General features: G+C 47.6%; 1 protein-coding gene across 3 annotated transcripts; it reads right to left on the bottom strand.

Annotated features, from left to right (window-relative positions):
* Positions 1-347: 347 nt before the first annotated feature.
* Positions 348-23,969, bottom strand: RGS8 (regulator of G protein signaling 8). Of its 3 annotated transcripts, none has more exons than XM_058029941.1 (6): positions 23,883-23,969; positions 21,417-21,943; positions 19,599-19,700; positions 18,644-18,708; positions 6,307-6,473; positions 348-3,304 (listed from the first exon to the last, which is right to left on the bottom strand). In XM_058029941.1, exons 2-6 carry the CDS (start codon positions 21,440-21,442, stop codon positions 3,122-3,124), a joined length of 543 nt encoding a protein of 180 aa, XP_057885924.1. In that variant the 5' UTR covers positions 21,443-21,943; positions 23,883-23,969; the 3' UTR covers positions 348-3,121. The 3 variants fall into 3 exon arrangements, with proteins under 3 accessions (XP_057885924.1, XP_057885923.1, XP_057885925.1); XM_058029940.1 differs by having other exon boundaries at positions 21,774-21,943; XM_058029942.1 differs by lacking the exon at positions 19,599-19,700.
* Positions 23,970-24,706: the final 737 nt, after the last annotated feature.

Here is a 24,706-nt window from a genome sequence, read left to right as displayed (position 1 = left end):
ATTTCCATCCCCCATGCAGGTCAAGCCCCGAGTGTGTCACTGCAGGAGGGCTGGGTTTGTCCTTCTTGTCCTACCCCAGGGGCTGTGGGGGTGACATGACTCCTTCTTTCTGAGGTTAGAAAATGTGGCTGGGGGTGTGTGTTCTATTTCCATCTGTCAGAGGTGGGGCAGTTATCTTCTGTTCTTTGGGCAGTTTTCTTTATCTCTCCTACAACCAATCTTCCCTCCAGGAGATCTCTTCAGTTCATGGGCCATTAATTATTAATTATCTTCTGTCCATAGGCCAGCGAGTGTCTCTGCATGGCTGATCCAATTCCATCATCCCATGGGGAGGTGCTCTGCCCAGGGGAGGAGCCAAGCATTCCTACCTGGATACAATCTGAGCTTTGGGACACCACAGCAGCCTTTGCCCCCTGCATTGCCAGAGGAGCAGCTTTCTGCTGCCCTGCATGGCCAGAGGGAGCCCAGGCCCATCTGCAGCAGCCCTGGAGCTGCAGAGGAAAACTCCCCCCTTGTGCAGGATCCCTGCTGCAGCAGAGCCACAGCTGGCACTGCAGGAGGGCTGAGCCACCATGGGATGGGGCTGGGACACCACCCTGACACACAGGGGGCAGGGACTGCTCTCACTCTGGCAGTGGTTTGTTCTCTTTTTTTGTACCTATTACATTTGTATTTTTAATTTTCCTGATAAAGAATTGTTATTCCTATTCCCGTATCTTTGCCTGAGAGCCCCTTAATTTAAAAATTACAATAATTCAGAGGGAGGGGTTTACATTTTCCATTTCAAGGGAGGCTCCTGCTTTCCTTAGCAGACACCTGGCTTTTCAAACCAAGACACCTTCCTACAGCCCAGGCAGCACCAGGGACAGGCACTGATGTGTGGCTCGGTGTCCTTTGCTTCCACCTCTGATTCCTTCCATGCATTGCTCAGGTTCATCATACCTGTCTCACTCTGCCTTGCTTGCCATAAAGCTTTGGGACACTGAGCTCCTGCAGGATCTGGCTCCCTTGGAGAAATCATGGCAAATCTGGAGCATTTTCCAGATGTCCTTCACTGCTCCCGCTTTCGAGCAAGCAGCAAAAAGTTTGTGTCAAACTGTGCCACGTCCAGACCCTGAGCTTTGTGTCTCGTGTCCCATGAGGGGCCTCAACAGCCCCAGGAGCTGTGTCACTGAGCCTGCTGTGGATGCAGAGTGTCACCTCTGTCACCACAGTCCAGCCCCAGCTCCTCAGGTGTCCCTGCAGGGACAGGGGACAGCCAGGAATGCTGGGTCACTGCTGCTCTTTCTGGAAATTCCTCACAGAAATTTAACTGGAGATGGGATTTGCCTTCCAAAAACCTGGAGGATTCTCCTGCTGGCCAATCAGACACTGAAAAGCAGCTTTCCCTAGTGAACATAAAGTTGTAATGTGTTTAGATTTCAGTGTCTTGGAGACCACAGGAATGCACCTCCAAAATAAATCCAGCATGGTTACCACCTCTGTCTTGATCCTGTTTGTCCTACTGTCCTGCACATCATCTTTGCAAAAAGCCTCAAAAAGCTGTTTCCTACTTAATTGATGGACAGTAATTTTTAATATCCAGACAGATATTTTTTTATCTTCTTCCAAAAACATTTTGCTTGGCTTTAGAATTCATTGTACCTCATTTACACCACATTACACAAAGTCTATATCAGCAGCTTTCTGATGTATCAAAGCCACCCACCACCCTTGGCTGGAGCAGAGGTTTACAGCCTCTGGTCTGGGGATGTCTGAGAGAAGAAAAAGATCCATGGGGTCACTTTCCAGGCCTTCATTAAATTAAGAAAAGAGACCTCTGGTCTGCCGGCTCAAATCCACAGACAGGCTGTCTGCTTCTCCCCTCAAAAATATTGCAGGAATCTGCCAAGCTGGAGCAGCAGTGCCATGGAAATGGGGCCATCAGATGGGAGGAATTATTGCCCAGCCCAGAGGAGGTGCATGGGCACAGAGAATTCTCTTGCAGGGGCCATCCAGGCCATGGGAACAGGGCCAAAGAGCCCCTCACACCCCCCCTGCACGCCCCAACACCCATCCTGCTCACTCCATGCTTTGTGTCCCACTGGGGGCAAGCACCCTGCATCAGGGTCTGTGTGCTGGGGAGCTCTTTGCAGAACACTGAACACACTCAGAGAGTGGGAACAGTCAGTAAAAGGGAAATAACAAAAACAGGAATGGGATTTTTCACATTGCCACTGGCCAGGTACCCCATGAAAAATGCCATCTGCTGTGGCAGACGGGCTTTGTGCTTTTCCTACACCCCAGCAAGGGCCAGAGGGTTCCAACAGGTCCTTCCTGAGGAGTCACCAAGCCTGTGGCAGCCAGGAGCCCCTTTGTGCTGGGCTTTGGTCCAGTGCCCAGCACAACAGAGCCTGAATGATGGCTGAGACTGAGCTACCACACAAATAAATAACAGCCACAAAAAACAATCATTCACATTAGAAGACTTGCCTGCCCAGGCCTAGTGAGAGCTTTTGGGATTACCTTCCTCATGAGGAAAACTCAGCTCCTTGGGAGTACTCTGAGCCTCCATCCCTGAAGGAAAAGGGGCAGTGACAGAGTGGCAGCCAAGCCATAAGGTGTGCAAAAATAAATGGGGAGGTGAGCTGAGTTTGCTGATGGTTCCCACTTCAAAAAAGGGATTGAATCCTGTTTCTTTGTCTCTTGTCTCCCTCCCCTCAGTCCCAGAGCCCAGCAGGGTGAGAGGTGGGCTGGCTGTGGCTTCACAAGTGTCAGCACTGCCCTTGGGGCCCTCCTGAGCACAAGGGAGAGGTGAGAGACAGGGAGAGATGTGTGGAAGGATGGAAAGGTGTTATTTACACACAAACCAACCCAGCCATTTCAAAGGGAACCTGCCTTGCCCACAGGTGACCCTGAGAGGGTTGTGGGTTTGTGCTAGACAGAGGGAACAACTGCAAGGTGCTACTGCTAACAAAAAAAAAAGCACAGATAGTCAAAGAGTCACTCTCTGGAAGCTTCCTCTGCCCCTTGTCCCTCTTTTCCCATTCCCACTGCTTTGAACACCAAGAAAGTTTCACATTTAGAGATGGGTTTTGGCTGTTGAGGGAAGCACGTGGTTTCTGAGGGCCCCGTGGCTGTCCTAGCTGAGCCTCCTCTGGGTCTGAGACAGCAGGTCTGTGTAAATTTTGGATCTCAGGAACCTGGGGTACGAGTCTTTCTCCATCAGGCTGTGCACCTTCCCCTGGGCTTGGTCAAAGCAAGACAGGGAGGGCTCCTGCACATTTCTTCTGGTCAGCTCCCGTGTCTGGAAGTCTATGTTCACCTGGGGAAAGCAGCAGAAGAGAGTTTGGCACTGAGTGTCCAGCTGGCCTCCTTCAAATGGCTCATTCCCTCTCTGCCACGGCAGCAGAACCAAGGTCCTACCCCTGCCCATGCCTGAACAGCCCCCACAGTGATTCAGGGCTGTGAGTTCTGCCCCAAGCCTGGAAAAGTTGGGTTTATAGTGATCTGAGCACTTCTGAAATAATTTTATTTTTACTGAAATCACTTTACTTTTACTAAAATCACTTTTGAAATTACTTTCTTTCAGACTCTTAGGCAGCACATCAGCTAAAGCTCCTCACTCAGCCTAACCTCTCTCCTGTTCCCTCTCTTCTTCACCACATGCCTAATAAATGGGTGAATAAACTTTCAACTGGGTTTAAACCACTGGTACATCCTTATTAAATGTCTCCAAACTCGGCTGATCTAAAATAAACTGTTTGATTTTTCCCATAGCAGCTTCATGTTACAATATCTGGAGGAAAGGCTTGGAAAAATAAATGTTATGACTGCCATTTGTTTGCAAAGGCAGCCAGTGGAGTTTTCCTGCTCTCCTTCCCTAGCAGGATAATCAGCATTTTTTTAGGGTTATTGTCTGGAAGGAAAAAAAATGGCTGAAAAAATGTTATTTGTTGTTATTAATTCAGTGTCCAAACTGGAAGGAGCCTGGAAAATAAAGCTGTCTGCCTCAATGTGGATGTCAGCAGTATGGATTAGCTCTATAATTTCATATTCTAAACATGCCAAAATTATGTAACAGTGCTCCTTAGCACATCACCACAGGACCAAATTGTAGGAAGGACACCCATCCTACCTGCATTCCCATTTCTAATCAAAAATCAGCCTTCCAGTCCTTAAAATCTCATTTGGCTTCCTGAATAACTGCTGGAAAATGCTCAAGGAGAGCATTGAGACCCCCACACACCTCAGTGCGAATCTGGGTCCTTCCCAGTGGCCTTGCAATGGCCTTCCCAGCTGGGAGAGGGAGGAAAATGAGGAAAATTAGCCCTTTTTGGGTCCCTGACAGGCACCCATGCATGAGTGGGAGAGGCTGGGTGCAGTGAGAGCACCCCTGGCTGTGCTGTGATTGCAGTGACACAACCCAGCGTGGTCACCAGGCAGGACCTGGCAGTGCCATCAGCCTGTGGAGTGCTTGAAAGGGGATTTAACAATCCCAGGCTCCAGGGTGTGACTGCATTTTCTGTTCAGCTCAGAGTTATTGTTTGTATCTCTCAGGAGGTCTGGGTGAGGGGGGAGTTAGTCCGAAGCTCTCCCCCCTTGGGAGTCAACAAGTTACTCACAGAATCACAGGGTTGGAAGAGACCTCCAAGATCATCGAGTCCAACCCAACCCGGCACCCAGTGCCACATCCAGGCTTTGTTAAACACACCCAGGGATGGGGACACCACCAGAACTTTATCACTCTTTCTGTAAAAAACTTCTTCCTAGTATCCAACCTGTATTTCCCTTGGTGCAGCTTGAAGCTGTGTGCTCTGGTTCTGTCAGTGCTGCCTGGAGAAAGCCCAGCCCCAGCTGAGCACAGCCACTTTTCAGGGGGTTGTAGAGTGATAAGGTCACCCCTGAGTCTCCTTTTCCCCAGGATAAACACCCCCAGCTCCCTCAGGGCTTTGTTCCACTCATGGGTGGGATGGTCCTGGGCAAAGTGTCCTGCCAGGGAAGAGCCCAACAGCCTGCTGAAGGCTGATAGAAATGACAGGAGCACTGTGAAATGCTCCTGGGGAGCTCAGTGAGGTTAGGAAATGTAGGCTGAGGTTGCCAGTGAACTCCCTGGCTGTGACTAATCCAGTATCATCAAAGCATTGCCCTCATCAGGGATGAGTCAGGGCGAGCAGAGGCAGCTGGAGCAGCCAGGATAGCATGGCCACCATCCTTAGCCACCCTCTGAGACGGAAGGGACAGAGGGAGAGCACCCAGCTGGGGGTGACAGCCCTGCTGTGTGGCAGTGAGATGTAATAGCCTGTCCCAGTATCCCAGTTCTCTCCCCAGGTGTGCCAATCACCTCTCCCTTCCCCTCCTTTGGCCCTGCTGAGTGCTGTCCTTCAATCTTGGCATTCCAGAAGGGCCTCGAGTGATTGGCAGAGTTCACTCGAGGCCCTTCTGGAATGCCAAGAATTGGCAAAGTTCAAAAGATGCCTTACACCCCTTGAGGGACATTGAGCCATCCAGGTGTCATTTGTCCCCTGAGACTTCTCCCCATACCTGGTTGGTGGCTCCCTATCCCTTCCCTGCCCCTCTCCCCGGGGTTAAAACACTCAGCAACCACACTGTGGTTGTGTTGGAGCTGTTGCTGCATTCAGAGGCCTGTGGGCCAGGAATAAAACTCTGGATCCAAACCCTCCATCAGAACCTGATTCCTTTTCTTCACCTCACCTTGAAGCTACTCCACCAGAGGTAAACCTGATCTCCTGCATGCCTGGACTTGTCCCAAGTGCCCCTCTGCAGCATCCAGCCAGCCAAAGGTGTCTCTGAGGTGAAAACACCACACATCCAGCCAGCCAAGGGTGTCTCTCAAGTGAAAACACCACACATCCATCCATCCAAAGGTGTCTCTCAAGTGAAAACACCACACATCCATCCAGCCAAAGGTGTCTCTCAAGTGAAAACACCACACATCCATCCAGCCAAAGGTGTCTCTCAGGTGAAATCACCACACATCCAGCCAGCCAAAGGTGTCTCTCTGGTGAAACCACCACACATCCAGCCAGCCAAAGGTGTCTCTCAGGTGAAATCACCACACATCCAGCTGGCCAAAGGTGTCTCTGAGGTGAAACCACCACACAGCCAGCTGGCCAAAGGTGTCTCTGAGGTGAAACACCACACATCCATCCAGCCAAAGGTGTCTCTGAGGTGAAACCACCACAGCTGCCACCTTTGGTCAAGCAGCAAGGGCCAGACGAGCTCAGACACGTTCCATCTGGCTATATTGGTATAAAATTCCAATCCTGCTGGGTGCCCTGGCGTGCTGTGGCACCCCTTACCCACCTCCCGAGGGGCCTGCACGTCGATGAACTCCTCGAAGATGCGCTGGGCCTTGGAGGCCAGCTTGGCCGCCGAGCGCGTCTTCTTGAAGTCCTCGCAGGCCAGCCAGAACTCCAGGTTCTCCTCGCTGAACTCGGTCTTCAGGAAAGCACGGAAAGCTGCCAGCCCATCTGCCAGAGACACACAGGCAGGAGAGGGTTGTGGGAATCCATAAAACCAGAGGATTTTGGGAAAGCTGCAAAAGGCAGCCTCAGAGACAGCAGAACTGTGGTTAGAGCTATGCAGCAGTCATGAGATTGGTCAGCAGAAAAATTATGTAGGAAGTAGAAAAGTAAGGACAAAATAGAACAATGGTCTGTATGTTAATGCTTGTTTAAGCTGCAGAAAAGTTTATCTAGCAAGATATTAGGAAGTTCTAACCTTAATAATGAAGCTCTGTGCATTGCGTTTTACCTGCTTGTAAGCAGGTATTGCATTCAAAATAAGCAAGCATTGTTTAACCAAAGGTACCTGTGCTTATTATAGTGGTTGGATGGAACTACTGTCAATGTGCTTTTGCTTCGTGTGATTGGTCAAAAAACTTTGAAAGGAAGTTGTAACATTGTTCTCAGTCTGCTGCCTGGGATGTGAGCTGATGGCATCTTCCCATTGTCATAACCATGGAATGAGACTGATGGTGGAAAATCAAACAGCTCAAGGCACTCCCCTCCTGTTTGTGATTTGTACAGACCCCCTGGCTGGTGATAAAAGTGATGCCTTAAGGAGCTGGAGCAGAGGCTGGGCAGAGTTAAGAGAAATAAAATGGATTTTTATTGAAGAGCCTTCAAAGGCCACACTTTGGCAGTATTGGAGCCATGGCTCTGTCTGGATGGCTCCAAGATGGAAGCAAAAGAGGGCTTGGTCATGAGATCTCACATTTTTATAAGTTCTGGTCCATTTGCATATTGTAGTTAATTGTTTAATTACAGCTCCAGCCCATGAAATCCTATCCTTCTTGTTTTTCTCTCTCCAGCCCACGTTGTTTGTGCTTTTGGGCCTGAGATTTGGATCATTTGTCCTTGGTGCCCAGCTAGAGCACCAAGGAATTGTTTTGTCTCCCTGCTCTGTGCACAGAGCTCACCATCTCCTCATAGGAAGCCCAGACCCACACACTAAAGCAGAACAGAATCTGAAAAACACAAAAGCTAAAACCTGAGGCATCAAGAGAAGGCAGGGAGCTGTTCCATTCTCAGACATCCTTCCACCTACCCCAGCCTACTAAAGACAATTTGATATTTCTCCCAAGCTCTGCCATTCCAGGATGCATCCATAGCTTACACCACTGATGAGCCAGGCTCCTGTGAGCTGCCCCAAAGCCAAACATGACTTGATGTAACTCTGAAAAAATGTTTTCCTTTGCTAAGGTAGCAAAAAGCTTTCCTTGGGACTGGATCACCCACCCTTTGGAAAATCACTCATGGAATTATCAAGGTTCAGGTCATCTTAATGCCACACTTTATAAGGCCTTATCTGCCACTAAGAAAGCCTTCAATAAAACATGGCTGATGTGGACTTGTTCCCTATGTTTTCTGTCATTTTGCTTTATTGCCTTGTGCCATTTTTAGTTCTTATTTAAACAGAAGAAAGCTCTCAGAGAGTCTGTTACAGCTCCAGTAAAGGGGAGAGGGAAAGGACTTGGCCTAATTACAGCTTGTCTAGTCAGTGGTAAAAGTGTGCTTATCACTTGCTAATGCTCAGCAATTGTGACATTTCAGTAATGCAATCTGAGTCAGCCAGGGCAGATTAGAAATATGGAAAGATTTATTAGGCAATCTGTGTTAAACCCCTGCCTGGGCCTATTTATGGACACAGCCATTGTTTTTTATTTCCTTTCCCTGAACAGCACCAGGGGAGTTGATGCAGCTAAAGGCTTCACACATCCCCTTTCTCCTCAGGATAAACTTAGATTCTCCTTTTTTTTTTTTTTTTTTCCAGTAATGTACTTCTAACTCTTTCTAGTCTTTTGCAATAGCATCCAGGTTTTTGTAGTTCATGACTGGAAAGCTCTTGGCTACTTCCAAGCAACTGTCTAAAAATATTGATGGAACTGGGGATGAGCCTGGTGAGGTCAGACTCCTTGGAAGGATGAAGGGAGCAAGGACGAGGCATGTCCAGCCTCTCCTCCACCACCATCGTCAAGTTCTTCTGGGCAGGGCTGCTCTTGATCTGTTCAACCTCCATCCTGGATTGATTTTGGGGATAACCCAAGTGCAGCACCTTGCACTTGGTCTTGTTAAACCTCGTGAGTTTTCCATGGGCTCGTTTCTCAAGCTTGTCCAGATCCCTGTGGAAAATTCCAACATTTTCCCAAACAGGCTATTAGACAGTTCCTTCTATATGCTGCATATGCTAACTATATGCTAGATACAATATATACTCTATTTATATGCTCTCTATATGCTATATATATATATATATATATATATATTATATGTGTGCTACAGATCTATAGCAATGTAACACGACCCAGCATCTCCCTTGCATGTCCTAAACTTCTTCCTGCTCCCCTTGTTTCTGCTAATAACTTAGATATGGACTGATTTGGGGGTTAATCCAGGTGCAGCACCCTGCACTTGGTTTTGTTAAGCCTCATGAGATTTCCATGAGCTCATTTCTCAAGCTTGTCCAGATCCCTGTGGAAAATCCTGACATTTTCTCAAACAGGCTGTTCAGAGAGTTCCTTCTATATGCTCTATATGCTAACAATGTGCTCTATATAAGAGATATATTATATGCTATATTATATATAATATATTATATATATATATATATTATATATAATACACATATAAAATATAAAGTATAGATACACATATGAATATATTATATATAATACACATATTATATATAATATTTCTATATTATTTATATTATATATTAATTTATATTATATATTACATGCTATTTATATGCTCTCTATATGCTGTATATATCTATTTGCTATATGTGCTACAGATCTATAGCAATGTAACACTGCCCAGCATCTCCCTTGCATGTCCTAAACTTCTTCCTGCTCCCCTTGCTTCTGCTAATAACTTAGATATTTTCCAGCTCCCTCTGAAACCTCAAGCCCTAAGAAGTGGGCCTGGGTATTGAACAGCACCAAACAATCCTATTTCTGTCTGTGTGTCAGTCAGAGGAGATGTCTGACTGCCCAGATCCTCAGAGGGAAAAGGAAAGGCCAGACAAGCCCAAAGTACAGCCTAAACCTCTCTTCTCTGCCTTCCTCAAAGCTCCTCCATTTGGTTTTTTTTTTTTTTTTATCAGCAGCCTGCTATCAGCATAAAAATGGATCCATCCCAACTCAGCCATGCTCCCTCCTGCTGTCAGCCCCAGAAATAGCTGCATTATTCCAGCTCCTCCTGACACTTCTCCCTTCAGCAATTTTAGGGGGAGATCGGGGCTTTGCACTGCTAGGGTAGACGAAGAAAGGGCCTCTCATCCAAGTGACACTGCACATTGTGGGTCCAAGCCTGGGGCAATGTTGTGACATCAGCCCCAGAGCACAATGCCAAAGGAGCAGGGCACCTGTCCTGCTGTTATCTACCTGCTATTATCCACCCTGGGCAGGTAAATATGGTGATAGGCAAATATGGTGAAGGTAGAGCAGCTCCCCTTCCTGAAATCTGGGACACAGCAATATTTCCCAAAAGATGTGTCCCCCCTTGGTGCCTGTAAAATTCAGAGGGCCTGCATGAGAGCAAGGGGAGGACTGGAGAGCAGAGCAAGGAGTCTTTGCATGCTGATATATTTCAGAAAGAAGGAAATAAAACACAAAGTTCCAATTCCTTGAAGTCTATGTCATTTTATCAATCATCAGCTCCTAGCATGCCTGACATTAAATATTCCATCACACAAGCACACTGCTGTGTCTCTGCAGTCTCTGCTGAGGTCTTGCTCCCCTGTCTCTGCCTTGGTCTTTTTTTCCCCCCCTTTTTCCTCTACAACTGACAGAGGAGCATTTGCAGGAATAGCAATGTTGCATGTAAGTACCACATCTGCAAGAGGATACTGATGCAGAATAGAATACCTGAAAAATAGGATACCTGAGCAACAAAATACATGAAAAATATCGTATCTGAAAAATACAATACCTGAGAAATAAAATATCTGAGAAATAAAATACCTGAAAAATATAATATCTGAAAAATATAGTACCTGAGAAACAAAATACTTGAAAAATATATCTGAAAAATATAATATCTGAGAAATAAAATACCTGAAAAATATAATATCTGAAAAATATAATACCTGAGAAACAAAATACTTGAAAAATATATCTGAAAAATATAATATCTGAGAAATAAAATACCTGAAAAATATAATATATGAAAAATAAAATACCTGTAAAATATCATATCTGAAAAATATAATATCTGAGAAATAAAATACCTGAAAAATATAATATATGAAAAATAAAATACCTGTAAAATATAATATCTTAAAAATATAATACCTGAGAAATAAAATACCTGAAAAAATATCATATCTGAAAAAATCTAATACCTGAAGAATAGCATATCTTAAAAATTAAATACCTGAAATATAAAATACCTGTAAAATATCATATCTGAAAAATATAATACCGAACAAATATAATACCTGAAAAATATAATACCTAAAAAATAAAATACCTGGACAATAAAATACCTGAAAAATATAATACCTGAAAAATATAATACTTGAGAAATAAATTACCTGGAAAAATATCATATCTGAAAAAATATAATACCTGAAAAATATAATACCTAAAAAATAAAATACCTGAAAAATGTAATAACTGCTAAAAGAATGGAATGTCATGAGTGACAAGGAGAGAAAGGCATTTGCTACCGCCCTGCCCCAGAGAGCAGCTGCAGCAGGTTCCCCTGGGACCAGGAGGTTTCCATGAGCTCTGCCTCCTGCTCTCTTGTCAATCAGCTCCTTTTGATGCTGAAATAAGTTTAGACAGTGAATGGATAAATAATAGTGTCTGGCTGTTCTCTGCTTTTTTTATCCACTCCTGTCATGCAGTCCCCAGAGCCTTGGAGGAGCTGCAGATGGTGAGGCTGAACCTTCGAGGGCCTTGCTGGGACACTTTGGGTGCAGGAGAGCTCAGCCCTGACTGCCTGGTTTGCCATGGTTTTCATCTTTAACCCTTAACTGCCTGCCAGCCTTCCCAGCTGTGCCTGACAGCCAGGTTTGGGCAATCACTGCCTGAAGTTTGTCATGGAGCAATGACAAGTGTGACTGGAAGGGCAGGAGGACAACTGGGCGTGGGAGCTGCCACCACCTAAGCTGGGATTTGACCTGGATGTTGACTTCAACCTGCTCCTCTCCTTCAAGGCTTTCAAGGAATGAGCACTCACAAAAGATCAGCATTTCAAAGCTCATCCCACCTAACCGGACATCTTTTCTTTCCAGGACAGCCACCACTGGAGTGCAATGTGATACAAGCAAGAGAGAGATTTCACCTCCTGAAGAATCCCAATGTGCAATTCCGGGGCGATGCTTTACAGAGAAAGCACAGAAATTTTAACTTTTCAATTAACTGGACAACTGGACTTTTTTTTTTTTTTTTTCTAGAGAAATCACCACTGGAGTGCAGTGTGATATGAACAGGAGAGATTTCACCTCCTGAAAAATCCCAGTGTGCAATTCCAGAGAAAGCAGAGAAATTAACTGGACAACTTTTAACTTTTCAATTAACTGGACAACTGGACATCTTTTTTCCAGAACAACCACCACTGGAGTTCAGTGTGACACAAGTAGGAGAGAGATTCCACCTCCTGAAAAATCTCAATGTGCAATTCCAGAGGGATGCTTTAGAAAGCACAGAAATTAACTGGATAGCTTTTAACTTTTTAATGTACTGGACATCATTTTTTCCCAGGACAACCACCACTGAAGTGCAGTGTGATACAAGCAGGAGAGAGATTTCACCTCCTGAAATATCCCAGTGTGCAGTTCCAGAGGGATACTTTACAGAGAAAGCACAGAAATTTTAACATTTCTATTAACTGGACAACTGGACATCTTTTTTTCCAGAGCAATCACCACTGGAGTGCAGTGTGATACCAGCAGGAGAGAGATTTCACCTCCTGAAATATCCCAGTGTGCAATTCCAGGGAGATGCTTTACAGATAAAGCAGAGAAATTAACTGGACAACTTTTAACTTTCTCAATTACTGGACATCTTTTTGCCAGGACAACGACCACTGGAGTGCATTGTACTATGAGCAGGAGAGAGATTTCACCTCCTGAAAAATCCCAATTTCCAGTTCCAGGGGGATGCTTTAGAAAGCACAGAAATTAAAAGCAGGATCAGAAGTCTGCAGAGGCAGCAGCACAAAATAATCCCCAACGTGAGCCCCAAAGGCATGGCCACTCAGGAGGACAGGATGTGCTGCTGTGGCTGCACAGCCCTTCAGGACAACTATTGGACAATTATTCAGGAATTTGCCTCAAGAGTCCTTTGCTTGAAGCCAAAAGAGGAAATCGATGCTGGTGGAGCAGACAAATTGAAGGCAAAGAAGCAGAGCTCTTTACTGGATGTTGAGAGTCTGAGGGAGAATACAGCAGACATTTGATATTTTACTTTTGCAGTATAAATCTAAGCTTCAAAATGCCCTGCTCTCCTTTCAGACTGACTGAGGAACATGCAGAGGGGATTGTGCAAGTGCTCAGACATTGCTCAGGATCCTGCACTGCTGGAATCTGAAATGCAGGGAATTCTCAGAGCCTGTAAGCCAAAGCTTAGAATTAAACACAGGATTTGATCTGAGACCTTGGGAAAGGCTTCTAAACTTAGGTGCCAGAAGTGAGAATATGGATTTTTAAAGCAGAGACACATTAAATTAGGAAGAGGGAAGTTTAGAGCTTTAGAGTTTAAGATATAGAAAAACAAAGGTAAACAAGGAGTTTAGGAGGCAGTGCTGTAGGTTTGTGTGTCATAACATGGCTGGCTTTGAAAGCTTACACTGTAGCATGAGTCCATAAGATAAAATATTGAAGGATTGGATCAAAACCATAAATATCCTCATTGGCAGTGATTTATTGGTCAATAAATCTTTAAAAGGGCTTGTAACTAGGGGTCGTGTGACCTTCTGAACCATGCTGTGAAGATGTGAGCTGAACTCACCCTTCCTGTCTGTGTAGAAGGTAAGAAAAATAAATGGCATCATCTAAAAACCTCAGAGATCTAACTCAAAACTCCTTCAACAACCCCCATACTGCAGAGTTAGGCAGTGACAGGAATTTCTGGTTTATGAATGGGCAGTGCCAGGCAGGTCAATGACCATGTGAGGACAGGGAACCTGAAATCCCATTCAGGAGATGGAAAGTGGATCCTTTCAGCAAGAAGGGACTGGGGTGGGGAGCAGAAAACACAAGACAGGGCTTAGCTAAGCTTCATCAGCATGAGGAAAAGCCCAGATTAGTGGCCTAAATCATTCAGGCAGTTTAATAACCAAGCACCTGCCACTGTCAGAGCAAGAAAGCAATCTCCAGTAATTTATTTAACGCATGTGTTTCACTCCTTGAGCAAGCAGGGAGTAAAGGTAGGGTCCCAGTGGCTGGTGGATGGATGGATTGGCTCCCTGGGAGGTGTTGGGTGCAGGGCTGGAGGGACAAGGTCACAATTGCTCTGCACAGCACTCAAATGTGCTCCCACTGCTGCTGAGCAGAGCTTCCCTTCATTTCAGCTGCCTGTCAGCAGCACAATGCTAATGCTCTTCTGGCTCAGAAGGAGCTGGGAGTAGGTTGGGATATTCCTGTGCTGTGTAGGAAGTGAAGGAATGTGTAGACAACAGGAGGAGGAGAACAACAATAAAGTTTGGGAGGAAGAGCACGGAGATCACAAAAAAAAAAAAAAAATCCAGAGAAAAATCACCTTTTCCTCCAGATTTCAAAATAATCCGCAGAAAAATCACCCATGAGATAAAAGTGACAATTCAGGATGAATGTTTTTGGTGTGGAGTGAGAAGTTTACCAAGGGTTGAGGACAAACTGTCCTGCTGGATGCTGGAGGAACAAAAATCTGTGTGTCCAGCCCTGTGGGGGATGCAGAATGACACATGCTGTGGCTTGTATTTCCCTCCAGCAGGCTGTCAGGATAAATCCTCATCTGGCCAGCCTCCTGGGCACGGGCACAGGGAGGGGATTACTCCTCACTTACTCACAGGCATGCACTCACACATGGGGACCACGCTGAGCTCACTTCCCTGGCACAAAATGGGGAAAGTTGCCAAAATCCAGCGTGTTAAAACCACTGCTTTTCCTCCCTGGGCACCCATGGAAATGCTGCACATGGTTTGCCTCTTACTCTGCCTCTGTCTCTTACTCTGGGGTTTATTTTCCCTGGCAAGAACAGCATCAGGTTCCCCTCTCCTGTTGCTTGCTCTGAAGCCCTGACCCCAGGGAACATGTCAGTGAGCTCAGACAGTGTAAAATAGATGTAGAATAGGGATTGTCTGCTTGACCCCAGGGTTTCTGAGTTTATTTGCTCTGCCCATTAACAATTAGGATGTTATTGCACTGACCTATGGATGTGGAGCTGCTGCATCCTGCTGCTCAGCACTGCTCACTCCAGGAGGGATGAGGGAATTCAGTCCCAGGGCCAGCACAAAAGGGAGGTGGGGAGAGCCCTCCTGCATTTCCTACTCACAATCTCTTGTTAACTCAACTTGTCAGCTCAAATTATCCTTTGAATGGCTCGGGGAAGAAATCCAAATCAGACCAGTCTGTGCAGAGACAAGGGCATCACCCAGCCTGGAATCACCCAGGAGAAAACAACTGCTTCAAATCCCAAGGGATTTCAGTCCTCTTCTCACAACAGGATCAAACATTACCTGCACATCATTGCCTGGCTGGCAAAGGTGCTCATTGAATCACAGAATGGTTTGGGCTGGAATGGACCTTAAAAATCATCTCGTTCCAACCCCTCTGCCATGGGAGAAAACAACTGCTACAGATCCCAAGGGATTTCAATCCTCTTCTCACAACAGGATCAAACATTACCTGCAGTCAGTCATTCATTCTTCAGGAGGGTGAGGGGAGATCAAGGGGGTTCCCCAGGGCTGTCACACTTCAAGGGATGTCTGGCAAAGGTGATGATGGAATCACACAATGGTTTGGGCTGAGAAGGACCTTAAAAATCATCTCGTTCCAGCCCCTCTGCCATGGGCAGGGGCACCTCCCACTAGACCAGGTGGCTCAAATCCCCACAGACTCTCCATGGAATCTGTGTAATGCATGACACTGCTCAGGTCACTTCTGTTGGAAACTGTGGGAAATGGATTTGTAAAGAATTCTCAAAGTCTGACAGAAAGCTCACATAGTGTGCATCTGAATGCAAACCTTGAGATAAGAAATGCTGATTTAGAAATGCCATAGAATAAGACAGATATTGTTGAGAGAGAAATGGAACTAGGAACATGTTTCAAAGGATGGTTTTGTAAATAAGACTGGATACTTTGGAGAAATAGAACTATGAAAGATGCATTGTAGTAGGACCCACAAGGGGTAATTTTAGATGATTGGCTTTAAGGCATTCACAGCGTGGTGTGGCAAAAGTTGATAGGACAAGAAATGCTTATAGTATATTGTAGTTAATGATTGTGATGGCATGAATTATAACACCTGCATTGTCTCACCCTTCACATGAGACTGAAAATGGAATAAAAGTTTTTAAAATGCCTCTAAGTCACCCCATCTCTAAATCAGCATAATCCAACAAGAAAGCTTTTGGAGACTCATGGAAATAGGAAGGGAATAGAAAGTGTTTTTCCCATCTCCCAGAGTACTGCAGGTCTCTGAACCTGCTCTGTGTACGAGGGAACCTGCTCAGCTGGGCACTTTGGAGCCCTCCTGGGGAGCTCTGATCCACGTTTTTGCTCCTTGGAGTAATTTTGCCACTAGTCCAATATAGGAATGTGCCTCTTGTTGATGGAGAAAGGAAATAAGGCTCTTTAGAAAGGAAATAAACTCAGAAGTTTCTCTCCTCAATTAGGTGAAAAAGCATCTCATAGCCTAGGGAACTTCACCTCAATATTAAGGATAGCCAATTGGACAGGAGCCAAAAGTTCCACCTGAACAATTTACTAGAAAAAGAAGAGAACAAAGAAACTAATTGCTTTTGTGGGATGTTCTACCAGGAGCAAGAACCTCTGGCACCTAATCATTTTTTCTCTATAAAGAGTTTATTATTTTGCCTTTTAGGAAACCTTTTTGTTTCCAACACTACCACAGAAGCCATCCTGCTGATTTTATGCTTTCTAAGGTAGCTGAGCTATCTTGGGTGTGAAACAGATCTCCAAGAGCTCACGAGACCTGGCTCAAGGAGAGCCCTATTTCAGTCCCACCCCTGGCAATATTTCCCACAAGATCTACCCCGTTTTCAGCTGCCCCATCAGCTCCTGAGCCCTGCTCCAGCACTTTGGGGTTTATTTTCCCTGGAGAACAGCTTGCCTGGAAGGCACTGAATCCATCTGACTGCAGCAGCAAGCACCACAACCCCCTGAAATCACAATCCCCTCCCCAAAATAAATGAGCTGTCCATCTAGGGAAGACACTTTTGACAGATGTGTCAAGCCCAAGTGCTCTACCTGCTGATGCTGTGAGCCCCAGGGGGAATTCTCCCCGAGCCCAGCTGGTGCTGAGCCCATACCCCCGAGCATGAATTCCAATTTTCCCTGGCTAATGCTGGGAAAATTAGACTGGAGCAGTTCTGTCCTCCTCTTGGCACTCAAAGCAGAATTTTTGCTGGCAGCTTCCCTCACAGACAGATGCCAGCAGGCCAGGCACAGCTTTATTTAATCCCAGATTTTGGCCAGTTAAGGCACAAGGCTCCCTTACCTGTGTAACATCAGCACATCCTAACAGCAAAAACGCAACTTGTACAATATAATCAATTCCATGAGTATGTGCTGTTCTCTCCTTTAAAACCAGTGTAACTAAAATAACACTTCTGTTTCAACAGAACTTTTTGTATTTGCATCATTATAACCCTCGACTGCCAGGCTGGCAATTCCAGAAACTTCAGGTGCAGAGCAGTTATAAAATATTCCTTTAGAAAGTAGTTTATTAAACAACAAATTTTTTTGTCACCTACCAATCACCAGGCAATGTCACCGTGACTGCTGATAAAAATAGATTAATTTAAATTTTAAAGATCACCTTCTGTTGCCATTAGGAACTGAATATTTTTCATTAGAAACTGAATATTTTTCATTAGTGCCAGAGAGTTATCAGAATTACTTTCCATGCCAAGAGATGGGAAAGGTCTTGATAATTCATTTATCACTCTCTAAGGCTAATTTATTAATAAAACCAGACAGCCTCATGGAGGCTGCTGGACAAAATCATTGAACTGAGGTTTGATTTTGCATTTTTTTGCAGTAGTCAGCTGAAGAGGGAAGAATCTGTGTAACATCAGGACACAGGTGGGTAAATTCACTGGGGTTTGCAATCCAAGCCCTTCTTCTGCAGTCTAATAAAGAAAATTTCTACTTTTACACCAGTGAAGAAGAAATGCGTTTGAGTTCAGGATGATAACAGGGGTCTGACAATCCTGCCCTCCCCTTTCTCCATCCCCCAGGTACCCTGTAATCTCCTTGGTGTATTTTCCCATTCTTGTTCTGAATTTCCACAAAAGAAACGTTCCTTTTTAGCCATACCCAGCTACACCATATATTTTTTTCCCCTATTGGCTGCAAGAGCAATGATCTCAACTAGATACTGCTGCTAAAATTACATCCTGCTTTTTTCCTGCCTTGGTCAGCCTGCCTGTTTAAAGTTGTCACTTAATTCCCTGCCAAAACTGTTGTCATCTCAGTAGAAACCTGGCAAAATTACCTTCAAATTAGCTTAATAACATAATTTACACTTACATTTTACAATGTAAGGAAAACCTGAGTCTCTAAGCAAGCCAGACAGCTCCTTATTGCCATGAAAGAGTTCAGCACCCACGGTGGCTTTTCCCCAACCTCAACTCATTTGGGTTTTTTGCTTCAATAGAAGCCCATGGATGAACCCATACTGGGAACTTTGCTTTGTTTATAATTTCTCAGTGTGAAAATGCTGCTGAAGCAGAGCAATATTTGCAGAACAGACCTCACAGGACTGAACAGAGCAGGGGCTGCTGATTATAGGATGGCTTTAGCAAGTGCGGTTTTCCTTGTTGTCGGGAGCAAAGATGTGAAGGGAACAAACAAAATTCTCTTTTTTCCTACCTAAAGGATGGTGGCTCGGAGGGACCGTGCCCCTGGACAGGGGTTAAGGGAAATGGAGGGAAAAAAAAAGAGAGAATTTGATCTCTACTCACATTTATGGGACAAAAGGACATCAAAAGAGTCTGCCCATCTTGTAGCTTCTTCTGTTGACAGTCTTCTGTAAGGAAAGGAAGGAGCAAGTTACAGACAAACCACAGCTGCTCATCCCCTCTGGAGCTGTTTGCTGAGGACACCAAGGAAGGCTGGGATTCCTCTCACCTCATTTTGGAGCTCTAGGGTGTAGAACTGAGCCAAGTGACCCTGGGCTTGCTTTAGAATCAGAGAGGAGATCCCAAGGGACCTGCAGGGACTCTGCTCAGCTCACATCCCCAGGCAGGCAGGTAAAATAGGCCAGATGAATCATGCCCAAAAAGGCACCAATTTTTCCTCATTGACTCTGAGCAGAGGCCCAGGAAACGAGCTCAGATGCAGACATTTACATTGTAAAAGCCAAAAGTCAGGCGAAATGGAACTCAGCCCTGCAGAAGTGTTTATTTCTCTTGCTTGCCTTTCAGGGGAAGGACAGATCTTATCTCAGGTGGAAGCAGGGACTTGTGGTCAGATGAGTCCCATCCCACACTTCTCAAATCAGGACTCTGGAGGGGTTGAAGCATCTCCCTCCAGCATTTTGCAAACCATCACCCGAATTTGTGCAGTGTCAAATACAAGGCTGAGCTGAAGATGACCTGAAATTTCGGGTCACCTCTTACACCAAGCCAACTGCTCAGGCTTTGATTTGTGATGGCAGAGGTGTCAATTACATCCCAAAAGAGGTGCAGACGTGTCCCACACCCAGCGGTGGGGACTGGGAGCACGTCCTCTCTCACAGAACCAAAGATCCAGGAATTTCCCCAGCTGTTCCTGCTGGATCAGTTTGTTTTCCTGCTGGAAGCACTCACAACTGGTACAAAACACAACAAAAGGAAGACAATACTGCAGGGGGGAGGTGGTGGGTGGGGAGGGGAAGGGCAGGAGTGGGGTTGGGTGGGATGCTGCAGCTATACTCACTTCAAAGCCCGGTTGGGCTTGTCCGGAAGAATAGCTGTGAAATCATTATATGAGTCTGATTTGTGAGACAGGCAGCCCAGGCGAGTCCTCATCCCTCTGCTCCTGTGGTTGAGGTGGGGAAGCAGGGGTGTTAGCAAGGGGAAAACCAAAGAACAAGGATGATTATAAGTCTAGCCAGCTTGGCAAAAGAAAAAGAACAAACCCAAAAAAAGAAAAACCTCTGTGCCAGATCTGTGTCCTTGGTTCCCTCGTGTGTGAGAGGGAGCCTGAGACATCTCCAGGCTGATGTTATGGGTGAACACAGCACCAGAGCAGCTGAAGGCTCCCTCACACCAGGCTGGCAGAAAGGCTTTGAAGGGCTGCATTTTGGGATGGTTTCTTGGAAAGTCCTGCTCTGGTCGGGTGTGGGAGGAGGGCAATGGGCAGCAGTACAAGAAATCGGTCACCACGTTCCAGCAGCACCAAAACCAGCACAGATCCCTGAGGTGGAGGGGGCTGGAGGAAGGAGAGGGGTAGGAAGGCACCTGCAAGGTGAGCCTGTGCTGCAGCCCCCTGAGCTCCCAGCCAGGATCGATCCCGAGCGGTTCTTTAGACTCGGGATTACATAAGCAGGATCAAACTGCTGTTTCCTGACACGCTTACCCAGGCAGAAAATGGCTTTATAGCTTTTTTCCTCTACATTTCAGCCCAGCCCCAGAGCCTTCAGCCCTGTGCCAGCCCCCGGTGTCCTTGCCCAGCCCCTTCCCAGGACAGCAGCTGCAGCATCCTTCGTTACATAACCCGGGATGGGCAGGACAGAGGGACAGGGAGAGGGAACACAGGCATTGCACGGGACTGGCACCACCCTCTCCCCAAAAACATGTGGGGGCTGCTTCTTGGGGTTGCATGGGCTCTGTGATCTGCCTCTCCAGCCCGAGGGTGTCTCCTCTTGGAGATTCCCTGGATATCAAACTGGGCCATTCTCTCCTCGGGACCATGGGAGGAACATTCAGTGACCCCATCTCCCCTTCCTAGCTGCTGGACCTCCTTTGGAGCTGCTGAAAGCTCTGCTCCCAAACAGATGCCCAACACTCTCTGTGGCTGCACAAGTAGAGCATTTTTCCCCTTCCATCTGTAATTCTTGCAGAACACTTCAGCACCAGTGCCTGAGCCAATCTGTGGCGCGCCTGTTTCCCCCTTCTCCTCCTGCCCTTCGGAGAGCTTCTATTATTGCACATTTTAATGTAATCTTCAAGCAAATTAAATGTTAATTAAATGCACCGAGTGTCTCCCTGGTGCAGCACAGGCAGCTCACAGCGTTTAACAAGCACAAAACCCAGGAACTCCTCAGCCACAGGAATTGTTGCACAGCCTCCAACTCCGGCCCCACGGCCATGGGCATTGCACAAACTCCAGAGGAGAGCCCAGGGAGTGCCACCTTCCCAGCTGGACACCAAACCCACTGCAGGATCCTTCTCCAGATGCCTCCTACCCCCACCTTTCTGTGCCCTGCTCTGTTTGCTCACGAATTTCCCAGCAAGAGGTGTGACAGGCGTCAGCACAGCAGCGCTGCTCCCGTTCCCCTGGGATGCCTGAGATCAAGGGACTGCAGCAGGGAATCAGAGCAGGGAGCTGGTTCCTCGTGGAAAACACTTCTCTCAGCCAGGACTTCCAAGCCAGGACACAGGGGAGAGAAAATGGGAGAGAAATTGGGTGTGCGGGAGGTGGAGAGGCAAGGGAAGGGCAGCAGGGACACTGCAGTGGGCAGAGGGGCTTGCTGGACGAGGTGGACAGGGACAGGGTGGCAGGGTGGGGATGCACTGTGGTTGTTCCAGTTACCTCCGTGGGATCAGTAAGGCAGCCATGCAGGCATCCAGCTATGGTTAACCCTTTAACTGGCTGGCTTGGACCTCAGTCAGGGCTGCTTGCAGGAGGCAGGAGGGCAGGAAGAAGGGATTTACTGTTTCATGTCCTGGCACTTTAGAAAGCACCAAAGAGTCCTCTTTGCCAAAGCCAAGAAGGGCCAGTTGTCCTCAACCCATTTGATCCTTCCCTCCTAGAGTGGAAAGTCAACTGTTCAATGGAAGACGTTGAGAGCTGAGGGGTGGCCACAGAGCAGAGACAGCATTTCCTTCTAAGACCAGGCCAAGTCCAGCTTCAGGTGTGAAGCAGTGTGAGTTTGGTGTCCCAGCTCACCAGGGAGCAGCAGGAGCTAGCTGGATTATCCCACTCATCCTCTGAAGGTCTCTCCTCAAGGGGTAGAGCTCCAGGCTGGCCTTGCTAGGAAGGGTCCCAAACTACATCTTGTGCCTGTCCCTGCAGGTCATGGCTGCAGCCAGTGGCCAGGCATCACGGGAGAGCTGGCACTGCAAACAGAACAACAGCAGGACTTCACACATCTGCAGGGGCTGGTCCTGTGCCACCAGGGCTCAGGAGAAAAACTCACACAGAAACCACTCAGAGCAAGCAGGGCCTCGCTGGGGTGGTGGGAGACACCAGGGAGGTGCAGAGGCTGCAAAAGGGGAGGGAAAGAGGAAATGGAAGGAGGGAAGGAGGGAAGGAGGGAAGGAGGGAAGGAAGGAAGGAAGGAAGGAAGGAAGGAAGGAAGGAAGGAAGGAAGGAAGGAAGGAAGGAAGGAAGGAAGGAAGGAAGGAAGGAAGGAAGGAAGGAAGGAAGGAAGGAAGGAAGGAAGGAAGGAAGGAAGGAAGGAAGGAAGGAAGGAAGGAAGGAAGGAAGGAAGGAAGGAAGGAAGGAAGGAAGGAAGGAAGGAAGGAAGGAAGGAAGGAAGGAAGGAAGGAAGGAAGGAAGGAAGGAAGGAAGGAAGGAAGGAAGGAAGGAAGGAAGGAAGGAAGGAAGGAAGGAAGGAAGGAAGGAAGGAAGGAAGGAAGGAAGGAAGGAAGGAAGGAAGGAAGGAAGGAAGGAAGGAAGGAAGGAAGGAAGGAAGGAAGGAAGGAAGGAAGGAAGGAAGGAAGGAAGGAAGGAAGGAAGGAAGGAAGGAAGGAAGGAAGGAAGGAAGGAAGGAAGGAAGGAAGGAAGGAAGGAAGGAAGGAAGGAAGGAAAGAAGGAAGGAAGGAAGGAAGGTAGGTGGGTGATGCTGGGTTCCTCGTGAGCCGTGGCACACTGGGGATCACTGACTGACAACTCTCCCATCAGCAGAGAGTGAAGGTGAGATGCAGCAGGCAGGAGAACCAGGGGACAGAGAACAGGATTCTAAAAGAGCAGAGGCAAATGTTCCTGGTTTGCCAGGCTCCAGGTGCCCTCCATGAGAACTGAGAGGGGGTGCAAGGAGCCAGGACCCTGCTCTGCTGGGGGACACCCTGGAGCTTGGGCTGCCCACTGCACCATCCCTCTTAAACCCTGATTACATTAAAAAGGCACAAAGCCTCTTCCCCACTAAATTAATGGAGCTGGGATTGTGCTGCACTGCCAGTGAGTGCATTCCCTTAATCCTCGCCCCGGCTGGCTGCTTCTCTGACTGAAATCAATCCTTGTAATTCCTTAAGCCCCTCTAAATTTCCTCATTAACAGCCTCACCCCCATGTAGGGCCACAGCACATGACTTCCTAGAGTCCAGCAGCTCCTGCTTCCCTTTCCCACTGCTGCTCCAGTGGAGCCATCTGCCCTCTCTCTCCCTTGCAGCATGAATTTTGGGGTTCTGTTATGAAAGAGCCTCCTGCTGGCCCCCACTGCCCCCCACTCACCCCCACAGCAAGCACCCAACTTCCCTGGGAGCCCAAAGTCTGTCTGACTTGAGAGGTGCAGGGACCTGCATTCCCCATGGAGGCAACGCTCAGCTGGCATCCCCGTGGATGCTCCCTCTGTTTGCAAATAAATCCAGCCAGTTTTGGCTTTAAAATGTAATCTGTGGTGTCTGGCAAATTGCAATGAAGGACTTGGTGAGGGGTTTTGCCTCCCCCCTGCTCCATCCTTCATCCTGCCTCCCCCTCCTATGGAAGGAATCCAGTCAAGGAGAGCCACCAGCCTCATCATGGATGAGTTTTGGGGGTTTCTCCTTGACAGACAGCAAGGGAGGGCTGTGATTAGGACGTTCAGGTTATCAAACCACCTGGGCACAGATAAAGAAGCCATCCCAATACAAAAAAAAAACCAAAAAAAACAAAACCAGCAGCACAAAGGTTAAAAAACCAACCAAGCAAATAAACAGAACAGCAAACCGTGAGATCTCTCGGGGGCTTCGGAAGATTAAGACCATCCATTCACATGCACAGAAAGCCAGGGGGGAAAACCGAGCACGGAGGCACCGCAGACAGACAGACAGACAGACACCGAGACAAAGATACTCACTGCCTTTGAGCCGTCCTCCCTGCCGGTGGGTCCGTGCCGACAGCGTGCTCAGAGCGGCTCTGGGGAGACAGCAGAGCTTCCTCAGGGCCAGCCCCCTGCTCGGGGTGACGGGCACACCTCGGCACCCTCCCCTCCCTTCCCCTCCCCTCCCCTCCCTCCCCTGGCAGCGGCAGCAGCGCAGCCACAGCCGCTCTCGCATCAGCCCCAGCCCGGCTGCGCAGCCGGCTCTGCTCAGGATCCCAGCGCTTCCCAGCGCATCCCAGAGCATCCCCGCGCATCCCAGCGCTTCCCACCTCATCCCAGCACTTCCCAGTACACCCCAGTTCATCCCAGCGCATCCCAGCTCATCCTAGCCCATCGCAGCACATCCCAGCTCACCCCAGTTCATCCCGGCACATCTCAGAGCATCCCCGCGAATCCCAGCACATTCCAGCCCATCCCAGCACATCTCAGTGCTTCCCAGCGCATCCCAGCACATCCCAGCTCATCCCAGCGCTTCCCCGCGGATCCTCGTGGATCCAAGCTCATTCCAGAGCATCCCAGCTCATCCCAGAACATCCCAGCGCACCTCAACACATCCCAGCACATCCCAGAACACCCCTGTTCATCCCAGCACATCCCAGCTCATCCCAGAGCATCCCAGAGCATCCCAGCGCACCTCAACACATCCCAGCACATCCCAGAACACCCCTGTTCATCCCAGCACATCCCAGCTCATCCCAGAGCATCCCAGAACATCCCAGCGCACCTCAACATATCCCAGCACATCCTAGAACACCCCTGTTCATCCCAGCTCATCCCAGAGCATCCCCACGCATCCCAGC

The sequence above is a fragment of the Melospiza georgiana genome, chromosome 9 (assembly GCF_028018845.1).
Source record: "Melospiza georgiana isolate bMelGeo1 chromosome 9, bMelGeo1.pri, whole genome shotgun sequence".
Taxonomy (NCBI): domain Eukaryota; kingdom Metazoa; phylum Chordata; class Aves; order Passeriformes; family Passerellidae; genus Melospiza; species Melospiza georgiana.
This window is presented reverse-complemented; position numbering and strand designations above follow the sequence as displayed.